The 21,616-nt window shown below is 36.6% G+C and overlaps 1 protein-coding gene across 14 annotated transcripts in view; it reads left to right on the top strand.

Annotated features, from left to right (window-relative positions):
* Positions 1–16,947: 16,947 nt before the first annotated feature.
* Positions 16,948–21,616, top strand: part of LOC113093414 (transcription factor COE3-like) — a 92,655-nt gene continuing 87,986 nt past the window's right edge. For 12 of the 14 annotated variants that reach the window (XM_026259210.1, XM_026259208.1, XM_026259213.1 and 9 more), the window contains exons 1-5: positions 17,537–17,670; positions 17,920–18,076; positions 18,385–18,448; positions 18,765–18,820; positions 21,366–21,439. In XM_026259210.1, coding sequence (XP_026114995.1) covers positions 17,537–17,670; positions 17,920–18,076; positions 18,385–18,448; positions 18,765–18,820; positions 21,366–21,439 — 485 coding nt within the window. Of the gene's footprint in view, positions 17,671–17,919; positions 18,077–18,384; positions 18,449–18,764; positions 18,821–21,365; positions 21,440–21,616 lie in introns of all 14 variants that reach the window. The other 2 variants (XM_026259216.1, XM_026259203.1) reach the window with 1 other exon arrangement.

Raw genomic sequence — 21,616 nt, 5'->3', positions numbered from 1 at the left:
ACAGCAGAGATTTAAATCCATAAAGTCAGTTTAAAGTTAATTAAAGGCTTTATATATATATATATTTATACAGTCATTAAACTAAAGTAATGCAGATCTGTCAGAAGCTGTATTTTCAAACATTTAAGCATTGCTAATACATTTACATTTTGAAACTGATGTATTGTGCTCCATTTAATTTATTCCTTAAACCAGGAGTGTCAAACTCAATTTCTGGAGGCCTGGAGCCCTGTAGAGTTTTTTTTTAAACCCTGCTCCAACACACAAGCCATGCAGTTTTCAAATAAGCCTGAAGGACTTGATTAGTTGGATCAGGTGTGTTTAATTAGGGTTGGATCTAAACACTGCAGGGCTCCGGCCCTCCAGGAATTCAGCTTGACACCCCTGCCTTAAATTTTCTTTACTTACTAATATAAAAAGTCTGACATTTACCATCATGAACCCTGATTTTACATTTAAAGTACCATTGTTTTTGTTAGTACTGATCTTTACCAAAAAATAAATAAAAATACAATTTATAGTAATCATTTTATACCAAATATACTATATTTGATATTTTTCTGTGTGGGTTACAAATAATATTCCCCTCTTTATGTCTAAAGGGTGTGTGGATAGCATGCCACTTTTTATAAAATGACACATTCATCATTTTTTTTTGGTGCAATTTTCACACACACATACACACTCAATCTACCCACAGCGCTTTCACTGGACGGTGTTGATACAAGCAATATGATTGCCTTTGGAAATAGTGTACTTCCTGCAAATCAATATTTATTCATGAAGAAAAAGAAATGCACATTTTGAACGGTTTTCCCCGCAGGCCAGAGTACCTACCAGCTGATCTAACCACTACGACACGAGAACAGTCAGCAATATATGAATAGCAATTTGCGTAGGGTTAATGAACATTATACACACAATGTGTTGAGTGAAGCTGATCTGTGTCTCATCAATGTTTCTCTCTGTCTCTGACAGGGCCATATAAACCACATCATGAGGTATTGATCAGCATTGCCAATGGCTACTGGAGAAATGAATCGACTGAATAAACGGCCGATATACGAGAAACAATCAGCAGGTTTTATCTGTACCATGTGCGGTTTTCAATGCATGCTTTGTGTCTTCCCAATGCATTTCCCAAATCTTCTCACCTAGGTGCTGTTTTACCTACCATCAGTATGTATTATGTATCCATCCATCTATCTATCTATCTATCTATCTATCTATCTATCTATCTATCTATCTATCTATCTATCTATCTATCTATCTATCTATATCTATATATATATATATATATATATATATAGATATATATATAATATATATAATATATATATATATATAATGTAAATTATGAAAGGGTTTCAGGATTAAAATGTTATTTCATGTAGATTTTGTACTTATTTTGTGTGGTTTAAACATTTCAGTTACATTAAATTTGGTCATTAAATGCCCATGAATGTATTTTCACCTTCATCTGAATGATATTTTTGTAGATATATTGTTCTTCTCTTAATAGATTTATCTTTTTTTTTTTTTTTTTTAACATTATTGATTGTTGGAACATTTCAACACATTCAGTGATTTAACCTATTTATATATATTTTTTTAAACCAATCCAGAATATTTTGCGTAAAGTCTAATTTGATTAAAGCTTTTGTGTTTTCTTTAGAGCCAATTCAGGCTTTTCAAAAAAAAAAAAAAAAAAATCAATACATGCTCTTCCCCAAAGTGCACACAAGATGGCAGTGTCCCCATTCCGTTTCTCTTCCATGGGGACTTGGACAACTCACTAGTGTTTAAAAGCCAGCTTTTAAATATTTAATACCACCATACATCTGTTTCTGTGTTTAATTAATTGGAAAAATATCCCTGGTATTTTATTCTAAAGTTTTACAATACATGCATTTTTTTATTGGTCCACTTCAGTCCGAGCCGCATACATATCTAACCCATCCTTAACATTCTTATGAAGTTTCATCTTCTCAATAATGACTCTGATTAATAAAAAGAACACCTGCAACACATGGTGATGCTTTTTCCATATCAGCTATTCCCCTCAGACAGCAAGTTTTAATACTCATTTTGACATGAGCATCTCTTCTAGCAGATATGACTTCCTCAATCTGCGGCCCAGCTCATAAAACAAGCTTCTCCTACAAGAGACTTATAAGAGTGGCCCTGTATTCATAAGTCATAGTTTCTGCTCCTGTAAGTTATAAAGGAATTACCTCAGCTCAGGAGGAGCCGTGGGGACGGGTCGAAGTTTGTGCTAAGTCAACCAAGATGGATTTAAGTATATTACCAGCTCAGTCTTCCTCACCCTCCCTCAGTGTTAGCTTTTGTCGGTGGAGAAATGAGAGGCAGCGTTCAGACAAAGCTTGACCTCTTGGGGCCGGCTCTCAGAGCCTAGATTTTCAATAATGTAGGACAATAAAGCTTAGTCCTATAACCTACTGCAATATGCTACAAGTGTAAAGAGCTTAGCTGCTAATAAAGGAGGCCGAGGAGTGAGAGCGCGAGCGGGGAAAAAAACAACATCTCATCTTCAGAACTCATATTTGGAGATCAAGTGCGGCCCATAAGAGCTTTTCATAAGGACAGTAATGAGATGCGGAGGAGATCAGACCGGTCAAGCCTGACAACTGCTATCTGACACAGTAGATATGAACACGAGTCCCTCTGAGCACTTGTGACAGGTGCACATATATGTTTGTTTAGATGTTGGTGCTTTCGGCCTCATAGATGAGTTATTATTTTCCTCTCCAGCCCCCTCTGCTCTCGCGGTGACCTGATGCTGTGTGGACCTGCTCCTGGTTTCCCGTAAGTGGCCCAGGTTGCCGGTGTGTTCTCCTTAGGGAGACGAAGGGCTATTATGGGTTTATTGTACAGATCAGCGGGGTCAGGGTACACCGTGTGCACATGCAGGGGAAATTTCTGGTTCGTATTCGTCGTCAGCAGGGAGGAGGAAAACCAATCGAGCGTTCTAACATGCTGACTAGCTGCTTTCTTGATTATATATGCGTATTAATGATGAAAGTATTGTTGGCTGCGCTCTTACAAACAAAGGTTCTTTAATGGCATTGTTGATGATTCCATGAAGAATGGAGGAAATATTCCAAAGGATATTTTCTCCACTATAAAGAACCCTTCGTGCTCCATGGAACCACTGATGCCAAAAAAAAAAAAAAAAAACTTACTACATAGCATATTTTTAATTAATACTAAAAAGTGAATATGAGTGGCAGCAACTTGTATCAGTAAAGAGATGTTAAAAATAAAGTTGATAATTATATTACACCGGAATTGGAAGATCAGTTTAAGTGCATTGCATTGTGGGATACATCATTACACACAAAAGAACTTCAAACCGTAGTATGCTACATTGCTGTGCTGTCACACGGCCACATAATTTGTGTAAAAATGACTTAAGTTTTGGCAATTTAATCAAATAATAAAAAAAAAGAAATAAAAAAAATCAAGGCATGGCCTTTGATGTACAAATAAATAAATAAAATATTTTTGGGGGGGAGAATTTCTCCTCCCTTTTAACAAATAATAAGTCTGCTATTGTGCTGTCCTAGTTGGACTATTTCCCTACAGTCTTTACCTCTGCCAATTTTTGGTTGAGAAGCACTACTTTATCCATTCTGAAACAGTTGTGGACATAAACTGTTATTTACTGTAGAAACAGTACGAGTAGAATTTAGTATTGCTTCTCTGAAAAAAAAGGAACTGTTGTAATACGCAGGCCCTTCTTTAGACTCAAGAATCTCGTCAAAGCTGCATTTTCCTCTAGCTCAATGGGAAATCTAAGTTAAAGAGTCTAAAGGCCGAAATGTAGCAGTGACAACATTTCCGTCTTTCCTCTGCCTCTTCCTGAAGTTTAGGCCCGTCTCTTTCATGGCTGTGTTCTTTTCTGGATCTCATATACTCTTACACCATTTCCACCTACTTTGTTTATGAGGCTTTGATCCACAATATTCTAGGCTAAGTTACACCCATGCTCTGCAAGGTGAACCTGTCGGCATTGTTCCCAACAGGAACCTAATACTCGTGGAGTCTTTCCTCTCTCCTCTCAAAAAACTGCTCTCTTTAGTAACAGAATTCTCCAAAGATGCTGAACAAAAGGTCATGCACAAAAGACACAATTTTATGCTCCTTTAATGAGTCAAATTTGCTACCTCTGCACTCACTTAAAGATACTTTGCTAGATAACGGCGCATTATCAAAACCCTCGTCAATAAAGGGCGTGACTCTTTGAATGCGGTTAAAGGGAGAGAAAAGTGTAAATGCACCATGCGGGTGACCTGCGTATTTATGACCATTTTGCACTGTTAAGATATCTACATCTTTCGGCCTAATCTTTTGATGTTTCCTGTTTATGAATGGACTGAAAGCTGCACATTGTGGGGAAGAATAAAGAGCCGTGGAGGTGTCTGCATTATATCTGTTAAAGAGAGTCTCAGAGACATGAATGTGGGGCACTGATTCATTGTTGCCTCATTCAGACTTTAATGGAAGCCTTTTGTATTAAATCTTTAGATCCATCCATTTAAAATCACATCTGACAATGCTCTCATAGACGGTTAATATGCATTTGTGGACTGGTGAGGTGGCTTTCATAAATTGATGATTTGGAAGGGATTCACTGGATTGTTTATTTATTTCATTTTTATAGAATCAATATCCCACTGCAGAGAGATATTGTAATGTGTAACCTTTACCCAATATGTTTTATTCATCTTCAGAGAAAAACGTGGGATGCAGAGGCCATAATAATCAAACCACAAATTAATCTGACTGCAAACAATATGTGGCGAAACCTCCTAATTACCATAAAATTAAATGAGAAGAATGCAATGCTTGAAAATTTGCTTGGAATATAAGAAAGTGTCATAGAGGATTTCTTTTGTTCTACCTCGGGAATCCTTCATGGTCTGAACATAATCATATGAAGGTGTCTAGGACATCTTTATCAAATATTAATGCATCAGGATGTCAAGGTCGGTGGATGATAAAAACAGCTAGAGAAATGGATGATTATAATTGTGGACCTCACAAAAACATGTTTCTGGTCATATCTGATTATTATTTTTTTAAATAATAAAAAAAAAGGTTAAAATAAGAAATAATATGTTGCTTAATGAAAATAAGGCAATGCAGTGAGATTTTGGTATAATACACTGACTACAATTTAGAGCAGAATTTGTTTAACTTTCATAATGATGCTATATGGCCTTGACATGTTCTTGACAGGATTTGTGATATTCAACCATAAACTGTCTTTATAGACATACACCTGAATTCATGCGGATAGGCTAATAGAATATCATTTTCAGCATTATGTCTGTAGTCTATTTTTATTTTATTTCCCCTACATGTGACATGTTTCAAAACAATGCCACCATATTTCTATTGTTTTTACTGAATTGTCTGTTGTGTGATATATGTCACACTAACCATGTGCAAATTTGTAGCTTGTGCTTTGAAAGAAACACACATCAAGTCATGTAAAAGGTGCTTTTATTTTTCTAAAAGCCACATCTCTTAGCATCGCTCGCTCTCCTGGGAACAAGGACCTCGACGAGACCTCTTTCCCTTCAGTGAAAAAACAAAACAAAACAAAAAACAATAGCACAACTGATGCGGGTGTATTTGAAGGTTTTTTTTACTTAGCCTCGATCACCTCTGTGGCTCTTAGTGAGCCTTGACAGTGCTCGAAGCTCTCCAGGCGCTCAAAGCATTCCCCACAGACCCGCACAACATACATGATGCCATGAAAGCATGTAGAGTAGCACTGGCGTGTCGACCTGTCAGTCAGGAGTCAGACGCCGCTAACAGTTGAAATGCTGGAAGTGTTCGAGCATGTACACACACACACACACACACACAAACAGGCCTCTTTCGCTCTGCTTCCCGTCAGGCTGCTTTGTCAGAAGAGACTGAAGTGAACAAAAGGAAGCGAGGCCCACGTGTGTCATGCAGGAAGAGAGCAAAATCACCTAATGCTCGCGTTTTATCTTCTCACTCCCTCCTGATAGAGAAAATAAAGCATAATCTAGATTAATAATGCATGCCGAGTTCACAGCCCCCCTGTCTTGTTTGTAGCCCATCTACGCAGCAGCAGTCGTGGTAAATACATCGGAGGATGTTTACAGAGGAAGCCGCGCACCTGGCTTTAAAGGTTAAATCAAATCCGAGTCAAAGAGGGGCGAACTTGCAGCCTGTCCCCTGAGGAAGCGCAGAAAGGTAAAGAGAATTAAGACGCATGCTGTTCTTCTGGGGAGGAAACTTTGCGGTTCTTGGCAATGACAGGCCTGTCGATTCACACTCACGAAGATTCAATTCACATCTTTCTACTCACCTCCGGCAGCCAAAGGGGATATGCATGCTGCTGGCTGTTCTCTGATTAGCTTGAAATATAAATTTGAGGCAGCGTAAAATGCTGGAAAACACCTGCGAGTGATAGAGTTGAGCTTCCTCCGAAATGTGTTGCTGCGTTGACAGTTTTTTCAGTAATGATTTCTGCCATAAAACAACAACAAACTATAGGCTACATGTTATGTGTGTGTGTGTGTGTGTGTATTAGTTGTATATTTATACACATATAAACCCTCAGGTGAGGTGTTTGAATCTCAGCTTGCACAAAAAAAGCTTGCTTATATATTTTTGCATTATATATATATATATATATATATATATATATATATATATATATATATATATATATATATATATATATATATATATATATATATATATATACTGTATATAATGCAAAAAATATAAACAAGCTTTTTCCACCCATCTCTTTGATTTGAAAAGAAACTATTTTGCATGAAATATTCCAGTTTTTTTTTTTTTTTATACTGTTTTCTTGGGAATATTTCAAGTGATAATCAGTTCTTTTTTTTTATTTTTTTATGTGTCCTCATCACTTGTCATCCTGAAATGTCTTTTGTAAAATCTTTTTAAATTACAGACACTCCTTAATGACATTATCATCATCATCCAGGCAGGAAGTGACATCACTTTGGAGGGAAAACAACAGTACAAATATTAGTGAGTAAGAGCGATGGATTTGTTGAATTCTGTTGTTTTGGTATTGCACTCTTAAATATAAAGCTGCTTTACTATGCAATAGAAGAACCTTTCTGTCTAAATGGTTCCATAAAGAACCTTTCTCTTCTTCAGCTTATAAAAAGGTAAGAAAGAGATAGTTCTATTAAGAACCTTTGACGGAATGGGTCATCGCTGTGAAGAATCTTTTAAGCACCTTTACTGAGTGTATATGGTTTGTCTCATTCTAGAACATCCCATCTGGTTTAATGAAAGATATGTGCTAACAGAAATCAGCTTTGGTTATATAAACGTTGGTTAAATAACACAAGTTCAAGCTGCACACTCATGTAAATTTATAATAGCATACATTTCAGTGTCTGGTTTTGACCATTAAAGGTCTGTGGAATCCTCTTATAATTTTATGATTTAAAAGAGTGTTTTTGCTCAAGTTGAAGTTGGCAAATGTTAAATGATCTGAGCAGTTTAGGTTGTTTATAATCCAACTGATGTGTGAAATGTTTCATGTTGTGTTCATTCTAGTCAATGGTTCTGTAAAAAGTCCTTAAAGTGAAGAACATTCTGAGAACAGTCTTTTATGGCCCATAGTTCACATTCAAACCCATTTCACAATGAGTTATGAGTTTATTTTCTGCTCCAAACAGGAAATAACATGTACACACGAGTGCATCAATTTTATTTATTGCATATTTAGCCCATGCCACAACTCAATGAACAAAATCATCATAAACAATAAACACATTTCTTTGCGCGTTCCCTGTGATCAAAGCTTTGGCTGCTTAATCTAACCAATTAATCCATTTATCAGCTGTGCATGCACTAACAAACATGCCCTCCATATGCTGTTTCCAGCACACCCTCTTCCTCGCAGAGTAGCTCAGGAAACTAGGGCGGCTCTTCACCAAGGCGATGTTCACCACAATCACATCGTTGTTCATTCCCTTACATTTTTAAATCTGTGGAAATGAGATGAGCATTTCAGCGCCTACAATCTTTTCAAACTTCTGCACATACATAGACACACACACACACATAAAAAAAGAGAAAACAATACATGTGAAATTGTGGGTAAAAGAATTTTGAACGCAGATACTGCCTTTTACTGTTTAATTTAAAGCTCTGTAAATTTTCACAGTTTTTTTTCACCTCTGTGGTACACAGTGCCAGCTGACAGTGCTTATTTTAAGCATTTTGGGGAGTGTGTTTTTTTTTTTTTTCACGGCTGCATCTTCATCTTCCTGTCTGTTAATAATGTAGGGTTCACACATCGGAATGATCTTCACGTTCTCCATCTGAGCAGGTTTCCTTTCTTACTTTCTCTGCCTTTTTCTTTGGTTTTGCAGGTCTTAGATTCTCTGACAGCATCTGTCAAAACCTACTGCTTTACAAAAACACAGACATTCAGTGAAAAACCTTTAACTTTAAGACTACACAACTAAATTTGATGTTTAAGTCAATTTTGTATTCCATTAGGAATCAAACTATCATGAGCGACATTCACTAATAAACTGTGAATATTGTGTTGATTGAGCTACTACACAGTGGGATCCAGAATTTTCTTTTTTTTTTTTTTTTTTTTGATTATTATTATTACAATTAAACCAAGATTGAGAATAAAAAATAGCTATTCTAGGTCACCAATCAAAAGCATGCAAATTAGAGACTCTTGTGACAAAATGTTCTTAGTTTTCTCAGAAGAATCTTTAGAACATTCTATGTCTGAATTACACTCAGGTTTTAAATATTAAATGAAGATCCACTGCAATGTTCTTCATACCGTAGTCAAGTACTCTTAAATGTATTTTATTAAATGATGCTGATTCTGCTGACATGGCATGGAGTTAAAAAGCCAAACGACCCTCTTTGTCAACATATGTGCTGCTGTGATTAAAGCAAATGGGTGACGCTAAATACTAAGACATTCTGCAATTCATAAAATTGTTATTCCACTCTGTAAATTTTGCACTAAATGAACAAATCCCCAGCCTTCTGGACCCCACTGTATATTTTGCCCAGCATCTTTCACAGTTTGGAGTGGCACTATTCCACTAAAGTTCCTCTTAGATATGTGAAAGTAATGCATCCCAAAAACGGTCGCCTGGTAATTTCGAGGAATCCACATCTGATGTTTTGTGTTGTACTTAAAAATGCATAAAATGCTGTTTTTAGGAAATAAATAATTCCACCAGCTGTTTTCATCTCCATCTTTTGAGGAATATCATTAAAGAGTCTGTTTGTTTGCTTCCTCTGTGTGATTAGAGGTTCAGTTATACACGTGGGCGGCGTCGAACATCTTTAGAATGAAACTGTGTGAATCTGCAAAGATGCAGTAGAATCCACAGAAGACGGTGTTATCCCCACATGGTGCAAAACACACACACACACACACACACACACACACACATTTAGACTGCCTTCACAGCCATGAGACTTGTCACTACTGTGGTCTGATTCTAGACTAAGCTGTTTGTTCTACTTAGAGGTATAATTCTTTAGTCATTTGTGAAATTAAAAATGGCCCTTTTGGGTGTGAAATTGTTTTTTTAAAGCAGTGGTATTGAAACAATTCAGAAATGATATGCCATTATTACATCAAAACAATGAACGACATAAAAGGATTAACTACTAGACTCTATATCAATATTAAGGCTACTCAATTAAAAATGCATGGGCTAATAATGCACCTGGATACAATCTGACCTGCCATTATGTGGATGTAAGACACGTTTCTAAGTGAGTGTTCGCCTCCACACTCATGCCAGTACCACTGGGAATTTAAACTGCAACGTAACACAGCAATAAGGGGCTGTGTGAACTTTGACCTGCTGACCCTCCCTATTAGAGCTGGCAGCTGGGGAATTTCGTTTTGATACAGCAAGGCAGTCACTAACAGTGCCGCTTCGTGCTACGAGTTGTCATTTCTCACATTTTCAATTTCTTTCCTCCGTAGTTTTCTTTTCATAGCGTTGACCTTTTTGCCTCTGTCATGTGGAGTGTTTGGGTGATGTGCTCTCAGGAAATAGCAGGAAGTTCCGAATTATAAATTGTGTTCTACATTTAGTTGTCTCATTGCATCATAATAGTTTGCAATTAAGTGAGAATTATTTTGGTTTGGGAGCTTAATCTGATAATACAATGTTATGTTTCCTATAGAAACATCTGTCAGCATGTACATTAGCTTTAACCATCAGCACCACCTTTCCATAATGCTATTTTAGTAAATTACACAAAAAGATAAGCAAATAGCAAATTATCTAAGTGGAAACATAGAGATTATAATGGCGATACACAATTTATTTCATGTGTAAGCATTTACCTTATCTACTCTTAAACGTATGCACAGAAAATAATAATAGCTAATTATTTTCAATGCATTATTGAAAGGGATTTGAATGTTTATATTTGTATGTTTATATTTGATCACTTCTGTACACTGATACAAAAATCATCATTTTTCAAAGTGAATTTCACATTGAATTCAATGTTGCTTGCTGATTCTTTGTAATTATTTGTGAGATTTACTAGCAATTTCTGAGTGAAAAATTGTTACTTCCTAAACATTTTTTTTTAGTGTAGATAACTTACTTTAAAATCACACATTCAGCAACAAGACTGGATTTATGTTGTTTTGTTCTATTCTATTCTATTCTATTATATTCTATTCTATTATATTATATTATATTGTCCAGCAGATGCAGGTTATTCTATTCTATTCTATTCTATTCTATTCTATTCTATCCTATTCTATTCTATTCTATTGTCCAGCAGATGCAGGTTCTGACCCGGGACTGCGACTACAGGGTTTTTTACGCCCTCAGGCCTGTAGGTGGGGCAGTGGCACCACATAATTGTCCTCTCGCTCTCCGTGCCAGAAAAGCCCGAGATCGTCTCACCTACATGGGCAGAAGTGACTGAACTCCTATAGAAGGGCCTGAATAGACAGACCGGTGGCTCTTCCTCTCGGTCACCAGATGTTCATACTCCCAACGAGCGTCTGATTTGTGAAAATAACTGGAAGAAAGTAGGTCAATCACGTCTCGTGAAGGACGTGCTGCTGGTGACAAACTCGTTGCAGGGTGAGGTGTTTAAAACGATACTTGAAATCTCTGTCAATGGTGGTGTATGTCTGCGCGCGCCCTCGCGCGTGCGTGGGGCCCAGAGCGCAGGTGCAGCTGACGGCCCCGCGCCGTTAATTACTCCGGTAAACTTTGTAATCACGAGAGTTTACGGGATCTACTGAAATGAGGTGTATCTGACCCGCTCAGTCTCTTTTCAGAGCCCATTTCCACTGGATATTTTACATGTTAATTGTGTAGAATGGCTCTCCGCTCCTTTCTTTCTATAGGTGCTGCCTGGAGCTGCGCCTCGGGCTCTTTCTCTCTCTCCCTCTTCATTTCAGCAGCAGAATGAAAATGCTAATTATTATATGGCAACCTCGACATAACCAGCCCATTTCACATGTTCTGCTGTTTTCATTTAAAATCAGCTGTGAACCACGATCTTTGTTGCACTGACACACAAAGAGAGAACTTTAGGTTATAAATGACATATATTATTATTGTTATTATTATGTTGTTTAATATTTAATAATGATTTATACATTTATAATTCATATAGCCTACTTAATATTGTAATTTGAACTTTTAATTGTTGTTGTTGTTATTGTTTATACTTTTAAAATATAAATATATATTTCAACAACAACAACAATAATAACATTTAAAACAAAGCTAATAATAGTATTTTATTTATGCTTGTCAATTTTATAAGGCAATTTATATTCAAGTCGGTCTGGTGCATGTTAGGCTACGTTCGAAACATCAAATGTAATATATCAAATAAGAATACTCTGTGTGAATAACTAGTTGAGAATAAATATTATAATGAAACTAAATAGGTAAATGTATATTTAGTGTATGATTAATATATAGGAACGGTGACCTGTTTCATGTCGTCAGGCAGCATATGAGGTTTGAAGTTATTTCCAGCCAAGTATAGAGCTGAAGTTTGTAATTGTCACTGGAGTTGTATTGGGACATCTGCTCGACTGTATCAAAGCCGACACGAGAGTCCCAGCGGCTGAGCAAAAATCTGAGTTAATTAGCGCGATACATGTTTAATTAAAGCCAATTACAATATCTAAAATTACCTAATCGAAACCTGTTTTCACAGTGAAGGTGCCCTCAGCACGATCTGTTTCACACAGAAATAACACATGCATTCTGCAGCACATGCACTCTGTGCTTCTGCGCGATACAGATGCTGCTGGATATGGAGATTTATCTTTTTCTTTATCTTTTTTTTTTTAATCTTTTGGTCTGCAAAATAAAACCATCAGCAGATACTGGACACGACGGTGTTTCATACGATATAATACTTTTATTGGAGATTTATTGTTTTCTGCAGCAACACAACATTATATTTCACTGTTTAATGTATGTGTGTGTGTATTTAAAATATTTTGGACTCTTTAATCGGCGAAATAATTGTTCCTTAACATGTGATGATAATCATATCAGACTTTGTCTTCTATTTTATTTTATTTTTTAAGTATTATTTATTTCATTTATTTTTTATTTTTTATTTTTTATTTTTTAAAGGCTTTCCCATCGTCTTTTTTATTTATTGTTTTATTCAGACTATTTGACGTTTGCAAAGATACATCCAATGCGCGACCATTGTGAAGTGATAAATTCTGGCACTCTTTAAGAGAAAATCAGAAACTGATTGGCTCATGTTTGATCGATAATAGACTATTGATTAGTGCTCTTCCACGTTTAATTGTGCTGTGATCTCAAACGCTGTTTCACTGTTGCGTCGAAAGGAGGCGCTCTTTATCAAATTTCTCTCAAATATTAAAAGCTGCTCCGCCAAAAGCTCCTGCATTTTTCTTCCGGAAAATTAATACATTTCCACGTTTATTCATTCAGGCTGATGTTCAAATTCAACTTTGCGGGAAATAATGATATTGAGATTTTTCATATCGTTAATGATATTTTATACGAGGTAAATTATTAAGCATATTGTTTGATTATTTTTCTCCGGTTAATGTTAGCTATTATTTATTCTCATATTTTATTTTTGATGTATTTTATTATTTGTTTTTCAGTCTTTATTTCAACCCGCTACAAAGCCACAATTTAGAAATATATGAACTTGTTTCATTATAAAACATGTATAATAAAATGGGCAATATAATTTAATGCAATATCTGCGTTTGCTCTAAGCACAACTTTATAAAATGGCGCAAGAAACTACAATAAAGTGATAGGGAAATGTGTCGCGAATAGTATTGCACATAATTCATCAAGATTTTATTTGCCCTCATTTTCCTTTTTCTGATCATTAACGATGTAATTAGTTGTCATGATTAAAGCGAAGAGAACATATGCAACAGTTTAGAAATGCAAAGACGAATGATTGATTCCCCGTTTGTCATGCACTGACGTTTACGCATCTTTGATTTCCATCTCTCTCCCTCTTTCTCTCCCACATTCCCTTTTAGATAGACTAAACCCACTAAAAATATAACAATTATTTATAAGAGGGCTTGGTTTAAAAAACATGCAAATATGAAATTTAACTCTTTAAAAAATCGATCATCGTTCGTTTCCATATTTATTTGTGATGCTCGCAAACTGAGACGTTTGGAGTTGGCACATCCGCATAAAACATAGAAACTTGAGCATCTATATTCCGAAAGTAAATCATCTTTCAGCATCTCTACATGAGTTATGATGAGCTGGTTCACGCCTTTCACTATATGGCGTGCTCTCTGAGTGGTCAGTGTCCGATTTTACGCACCCAGAATCTCAGCACTGCTAATTTAATTTAATGTCTCAATGCAATACCAGCCCGAACGCATGCACATGTCAACGCTTTTCTGTGATGTTGGAGACAGACAGGCCCTCGCTCTCTCCAAGCTATTTTTTTCCGGGCATGCCTACCCTATACAGCTTCTCTGGAGTTTTGCAGGTGTCATTTCTGTTCCAGACCTTTAAGATTAAAACTGGGCTTTGGGTGATTTGGCGCGCGCAAAGATGCAAATAGGAAAGTCGTGGAGCGCTGGTATGATGCGTGGAGGGGACATCTGGGCACTGGCCATCTGACTGACTTTGCCTTGACATCTGGGAAAGCCACTGGTGTGTGGCACGCGAATCGGTTGATGTCGCTATTTAAATGCAAATTTGTTGGGGATCATTGGAGCCTCACCCCGTAAATTCACACAAAAGGAACACTTCACACACAATAAGGAGGAGGGTCGTTTCTTCGGGAGGTCTTGGCAACGCCGAACAAATCTTATTCAAACCCACACACACCTTCTGCATGACTAACTTTCCCTTTGTCCTGCGCTCTCGGTTAGTACATCTCCCCAAATAAGATCTAACATAGGCAGACAGAATAGAGCTCAATCCACAGCGTTCACTAAAATATATATATATATATATATATATATATATATAATAATAATAAAATATATATATAAACATTCCAGTTAAGGTTTTACGTGTCATATTTAAAACATTCCTTTAAAAAAAAACAAAAGAAAAAAAAAAACACATGAAGCAAATCACTGATCTGAAGAACCTATAATTAGGCAAGTATTATTATTAAAGATAATATTAAAGGTCTAAAAAATTAAAGCATAAATCATTTTTTTTATTATTATTAGGTTTGTAAACCATTAAACCTCTTTGTGTTGGCAATTTCTTTTTTCTACAGAAATTCTTGCATGCAGTAGATATTTAATCTGCGCCTTTAATTTCAGTCTGTATAACAAAAACTGACACATCTGACACTTTCGACATGTAAAACCCAATTAAAGCGGTTATCACAATAAACACGCCGGATTTTTTTTTTTTTTTTTTTTTTTTTTTTTTGTGTGTGTGTCATAAATTTGTCCAGCACTTTATTTTCAAACGTCGAGGAGTGAAAGTGAAAGTTGGTGAATTAAAGAGCGCATTTTGCACGCCTTTGGCTCCGGGCTCCAGATGAGCCTCAGAAATGAGCCGAGATGGATTCAGGCGAGCAGCTGATTCTCCAGTCTCCGGCCAGATGGCTTCTGAACACAGATTTGCATTCATTTTCGCCTAATATCTTCCAAAATAGAGGGGCAGCTGCATTTGTTGTCAAATACGGTTTAGAACTCCTTTTTAGGGCGGGATCGTTACCTACGCGATGGGATTGTTGAACTTCTCTAGTCAACAGTATCAGATTTAAAGGGATTTAGACTAAAACCCTAATTTGGTAATCAGATTGAAATCGCGTTGGTGTGTAATCTGTATTAAAGATTATGTAGATTAGGCCTAGAGTTAGCAAACCTGAAATATTTATGATGGTAAATTAGAATAGAGTTTGAATAGAAAGAAAAATAATACTAATTTAATAATAATAATAATAATAATAATAATAATAATAATAATAATAATAATAATAATAAAATAAGTAAAATATATATCACATGCCAAATAGGTATCCGGAAACTTTAAGTTTATTTATTATAACACACGTCATTTTATGAAGACTTTTTTGATAACAGTAATTATAAGAAACATAAAACAACTGTTTCGTGATTAAGACAAATAATAATAATAATCATAATTTGCTGCCTAGAGTGCCATTTAACATTCAAGTTCACGGAGGCATTCAGTGTATGGACGGATCAAAGTCATTGCAAATTAAAGACAAAAAAGCATATAAATCTTAAATTGTCGTAAAATATAATTGTATTACTTACGTATTTAATTAGACGACGATGCAATGTGATGGATTTTGAGTCGAGGCAGGAGCAACAGCTTTGATAATTCACTTATCTTTGGCAATAGTCATTAACCCCCAACACTAGCAGAATAGATTGCTGTGTAAAACACATCTCTCTTCTCCTCTCTCCGTCCATCCATCCATCCCTCCCTCCAGCGCACAGGGTCCCCAGATAACCAACATCGGACTTCCATTTTCGCCCATTAATTCAAATATTAACATACATGCAGAGTCTGCCATGAATCGGAGACATGAGCACCCTACGAACTGAAGGAAAAAACGACCCCTTATTGTCCTGATAAATGATTATATTTTTATTACAAAAGACATCCTACTTCTTGCGCACAGAAGGAGAGGGTGGACGCAATGTTTCCCCCGAGTCCGTTCACAGTTTCAGATGTAATTTTGCAATAATTTACAAAATTAAGCGTGTACGCGCTAGGACTAGGAGATTGACATCGACTCGGCTCGCTCCACGCACGCAAACTGGGTTTTAGATTCAAGCAGTCAACGTTGCCTTAATTTAAGACGCGCATTACGCCATTATGCAGATGCACAGGCTGTTTATTAAAAGGAGCATCTAGTCTTAAAATGCCAGTGCACCTTCCTGACTTGAGAGTAATCTAAGTGAATCGATTTGGAGGCTTGCGTGCAGGAAGTTTGGCACTGTTGTCATTGTGATGATGGCCCAGTAAGAGTTGTTATATTACTTTTTATTTTTTTTTATTCTGGAACCAAAATGCAGCGGATGGGTGGTCAATCACTGCTCTTTTGCAATCTATAAAAGTGCATGGCAGTATTTCAGGATAGGCTATATAGTTCCCGCTCACCGCGCTTCATTTGCGAGCTTTCATTATCATTTATTTTTGTTCTTCTCTGATGATTACTTGACACGATGTTCACTGGAAAAGCAGCTGCAGCAGAAGCGAGCAAAATGCTCGTGTATGTACTCACGGTCCAAGCTTAAAACTCAGAGAAAGGAAGCGTCAATGCTCTCCATGTATGGGCAAAACCACGCCCACCAGCGCGTCATCCTCTGACAGCGTGTATCCCGTGGGTCTGGAGTTTTTGGCTCCCGGGAAAGGTTCCAGTCCTGGGGGATAGAGGGTTGAGTTTCGTATGCTTCCATCCATTCTGCAAAGACGCGCTAAAGGCCCCTCATCATCCTCTCCCGTGTCCGGGAACACCTCCACGGTGATCATTTACGCGTTTATTTGTCTTTTGGAGCCAGAAGTGGTGGATTCAGCAGTGTCCCGAAGCCTTTTTTGATGCTGTTGTTATAGGATGCCACCAAGCTAAGAGCACCATCACCACCATCATCATCATCACCATCATCATCAACAACAACAACAGAAAGTTGCAAGAAATGTTTAACTGAATTAAAACAAGTCGAATATCCCAGCTCTTTGCGCGACTTGTTTCGCTTCTTCCAAGGGAGGATCTCCATCTATCCAAACAAGCTGCTGGAGAGGCTTGAGAATCTTTACGCACTGAGTCTTACATGTTGTGCCAACGCAGGACGGACTGAAGAAGGAGTCGGGACTGCTTTTTCTTTTCTTCTTCTCTTTTCGACAAATCCCAAACAAACTCTCACGGCTATCCGAAGGGGCTCTTGGAGAAACGACGCGCCCTCGCTCACACTCTCATTTCATCTCTTTGGCTGGAAGTGGGTTACACGCGAACTGTTTTAATGTTTGGGATTCAGGAAAATATACCAAGAGGGGGGACCACTATGAAAGAGGAACCGCTGGGCAGTGGCATGAATTCGGTCCGATCGTGGATGCACACGGCTGGGGTGGTGGATGCGAACACGGCCGCCCAGAGGTACGTTTGCCAAATCATCCGATTTTTAATGCATTTCTCAGATCGACCCCTAAATCCCCAATATGCCATGTATCAATTACACTCTCCCCATGCACCTCTTCGCCGCTTTCCCCTGTTCATTACATCATATTACAGTTTAAGTGACAAATCAAGAATTCTCCAATGTTTTCATTCTATCTACATCTATCTATATCTCAAGTGTACGCCTGTTGTTTTAACCCACACTTGTGTCTTGTTTTTTCCCCGCAGTGGAGTTGGTCTGGCACGGGCGCATTATGAGAAACAACCGCCATCCAACCTCAGAAAATCCAATTTTTTCCACTTCGTGCTGGCGCTTTACGACAGACAGGGACAGCCAGTGGAGATCGAAAGGACAGCTTTTGTGGACTTTGTGGAAAAGGAGAAAGTAAGCGCCACTGTGGAATACTGCTTTGAATTTTCACCTTAAAACTTCCACACTTCTAGATCCTTGGAAACACGTGCGCCATTAAACCGTTTTGACGGATTTCACAGAAATAGATTTGCATTACACACATTATTGCCAGGAATTAATCTACAAAAAATACAACCTTGAAATAGAGTTGCTGGATAAAAGCGTAAATACGAGAGACCATGCATTCAGACAAAAATGCATGCATTTCATAAGTATACTAAAATAAAATTCTCAACAACCCAATTATGCCAATCTGATCCCAAACAAATGCTTATTTTCAGGAGCCTAACAGTGAAAAAACTAACAATGGGATACATTACAAACTACAACTATTGTACAGCAACGGTAAGTGTAAATTTCTCTATTCAGCAAGGATAGATTTACAAGTGTTTTATTCGCTCGGTGGAGCCGTATTAACTTACGTTTGGTTTCCTAAAATGTAGTTCAGTTTATTCCACAGATGTAATTCTAGTAGCCTAGTTGGCAAGCCTTCGATTGTTTTTTTTTTTTTCTTCTTCTTCTTCTTCTTCTTCTTTTATTAGTAAATTTCAAGATTGCTTTAAGATTTTTTTTTTTTTCGAGGAAACTTTGTGTATTTCCTTTTATTTTATTTTTTACCAGACTTTTTCCACATTGAAAAAACACAAATAATTTCCCACAGGCGTCAGAACAGAACAGGATCTTTATGTTCGGTTAATCGATTCCATGACAAAACAGGTAAGAACTTTTCCTTTCTCTTGCGTGTGTGTATTTATATTTTTAATCTGTGTGATATTTTGTTGCACGTGCTTTGGTCACACTTTATATTACAGTATACATGTTTTCATAAGTAAAAACAAAACAAGCAAATGTATCTTCTTCTTTTATATGTAATATTTATTGGAGATGCAGAACATTTTATTGTTATTGCTGTTGTAAATGGATATATTCACATGTACAAAGAAGACTGTAATGTAAAGCCGTGGCTGTATTTTGAGTTCTCTGATTAACGGGGGAGGTTATTTGCCGGAATTAATTTAATATGAATCACATTACCACATTTTTTTTTCTTCTCCTGTAGCTGCTTGATAATTTATTGCGAATTAATGAAATGGTGCAGGGCACACAATTATGTATACACACTTTTAAATAAACTCTTTAAAATAAATCAATAATAATAATAAAATACTGAGGATAAAGGGAAAATAAGTTAAAGTGTTAATAATTTTCTTCATAATTAATGCCGAGTACTTTTTAAGAGCCACATTATAGTCTTACTCTCGCATATGGAGAATAATTGTCAAACCCTATATTTCTGTATTGCGCTTGGCTGTTTATTATTATTATTATTATTATTTTGTTATTGTTTTTAATCGGAGACAATATATTGCTCATATGCGTGTGCTTGTGAAACACAAAATGCCAATTTATAACACATGAACATTATTTTAATAATTGTATATCATAGCTGCTTTGTATATGATATATATATATATATATATATATATATATATATATATATATATATATATATATATATATATATATATATATATATATATATATATATATATATTAAAAATCCTCGCAGTGCAATATTACCTAATTGCCTTTCAGTTACTATATTTTAGTGTGTCATTCATATCGCGCAGTCGCACGTGTAAACTCACTTTTGTTGTGCTGTAATCAGATCTGGATAAAGGCATAAAAATAAAGCTCCAGGCTTGAGACAGACACTTGAGTTCATATTGTAGTCTGATGTTCTCTGAAATCACTCTCAGCTCATTTCCATTGTCCATTTCAGCCTCTCATGGTAAAGAACAGGGCGGATCTTTGGCTTGATTTTGAGGCTCTTGTTATCTGTAGCTTATCCATCGTTTGGCTTCACAGGAGAGAAAATATGAAGGTTTTATCTGAGGCGCGTCTGAATGGAGCTGAACATGATCAAAGAGTCAAGGGCGCTGAACAGCCTCTTTATGGTTTTCCATATATTTTCAGCGAGAGGCAGGGAAATAAATAAGGACACATAATGTCTGACAAATTATATCAAATGCTTATTTAGTCATTTGCAATTTCTAGATTTAGGTTAACGGGTTTAAGTTTATCTTTGTTATACATTTCTTAATAGAATTGATTAATATAATTAATATCATGAGAATTACAGGCCAACGCTTACATTCAGCATGCAGCTGGCAAATAAAAATTCAGTAATTGCTACTATACTTTTGATATAAGTTTGCATTTTTTGTTTTGCACCTTGAGTTTATTTACACACGTTACGCATGAGTATTTTTGTTTAAATTCCAGTTTTATGTGTATACAACAGTGCTTGATTTTTAAACATTTATATGCGACAATAATGACTACTGTATATATATATAGTCCAAGTTTTTTAAAATCTTTTTGCAGTGATGTACTGTGCTAGAGCGCACTCCAACGCGTCCCACGGATCCCACGGAAGGACGCGTTGGAGTGCGCTCTAGCACAGTACATCATAACGGGAGCAGGGCAAACAGGGAGGGAGGGAGAAGAGAGAGAGAAAGAGAGAGTGAGGCAGAACTCGCAAAAAGCACCAAGGCCCGTGCGCACCTACAGCTCCAAACGCCATCTGTTAAAGCCAATGCTCAAAAATTACTCAAGCGTACCCCCCGACACCGCTTTTTATCTAAAGAAAAATCATTGTTAGCGGCTCAAAATAAACAACAGATTGCCCATTAGCACTCTACCCCTAAATATCTGCAGATTATAACCGCGTTGATGTGTACGGTTATGGGTATTATTTACCGCGGCCATCTGCGTCGGAGAAGCGACATCTCTGTGATTTCTATTATCATTCCCCAAATAAATAGCGCAAAGATCTAAACAGAACCATATGCGACTCTTCATTTCTGAAGTGATATGCATGTGGTATAATTTTTCATCGCAATGACCGTCCAAGTGATGATATTCATTTCAAACATCATATTTATTTATGCACCTTAATAACACAAAGGTTATCTCTATCTAGAGTGTGGGCATGTGTGTTGGTTTACAGATTTAACAATGTATGTGGGCTAAATTGATTTTATTTACGCGCCTTCTCTTGACGATTTTTAATGGATGAACTTGAACTTTGTGGCATCAAAAACACGTTATTATTTTGTGTTTAATTAAATTATTTTGTATTTTATTTATTTATTTATTTTTGCAGGAGAAATGCGGTTTTATACTTCATATTTTAAATGTTATATTTTATGTGTTATCCACTTGTTTAAAATGTCTTCACTGTGACTTTTATTTTAAGGCTATTATGTATGAAGGGCAAGATAAAAATCCAGAAATGTGCCGAGTTCTTCTCACACACGAAATTATGTGCAGGTAAGAACAAACAAACTTCGTTTTCATTTCCAGATAATTATAAACTGCTACATTTGACTTTGTAATTGAATGTCTAATGTCTTGTCGTGTTTTCATAAATGCGTAACGCACATGATGTAGGCCAGGATCCAGGCCTCCGAGCTTCAGACTTACAGAAAATCAATGAATCCCTGAATA

This window comes from Carassius auratus, unplaced genomic scaffold (genome assembly GCF_003368295.1).
Source record: "Carassius auratus strain Wakin unplaced genomic scaffold, ASM336829v1 scaf_tig00215029, whole genome shotgun sequence".
In the NCBI taxonomy this organism is placed as follows: domain Eukaryota; kingdom Metazoa; phylum Chordata; class Actinopteri; order Cypriniformes; family Cyprinidae; genus Carassius; species Carassius auratus.
The sequence above is the reverse complement of the archived record's forward strand: the minus strand, read 5'-3'. Positions and strand labels throughout refer to the sequence as shown.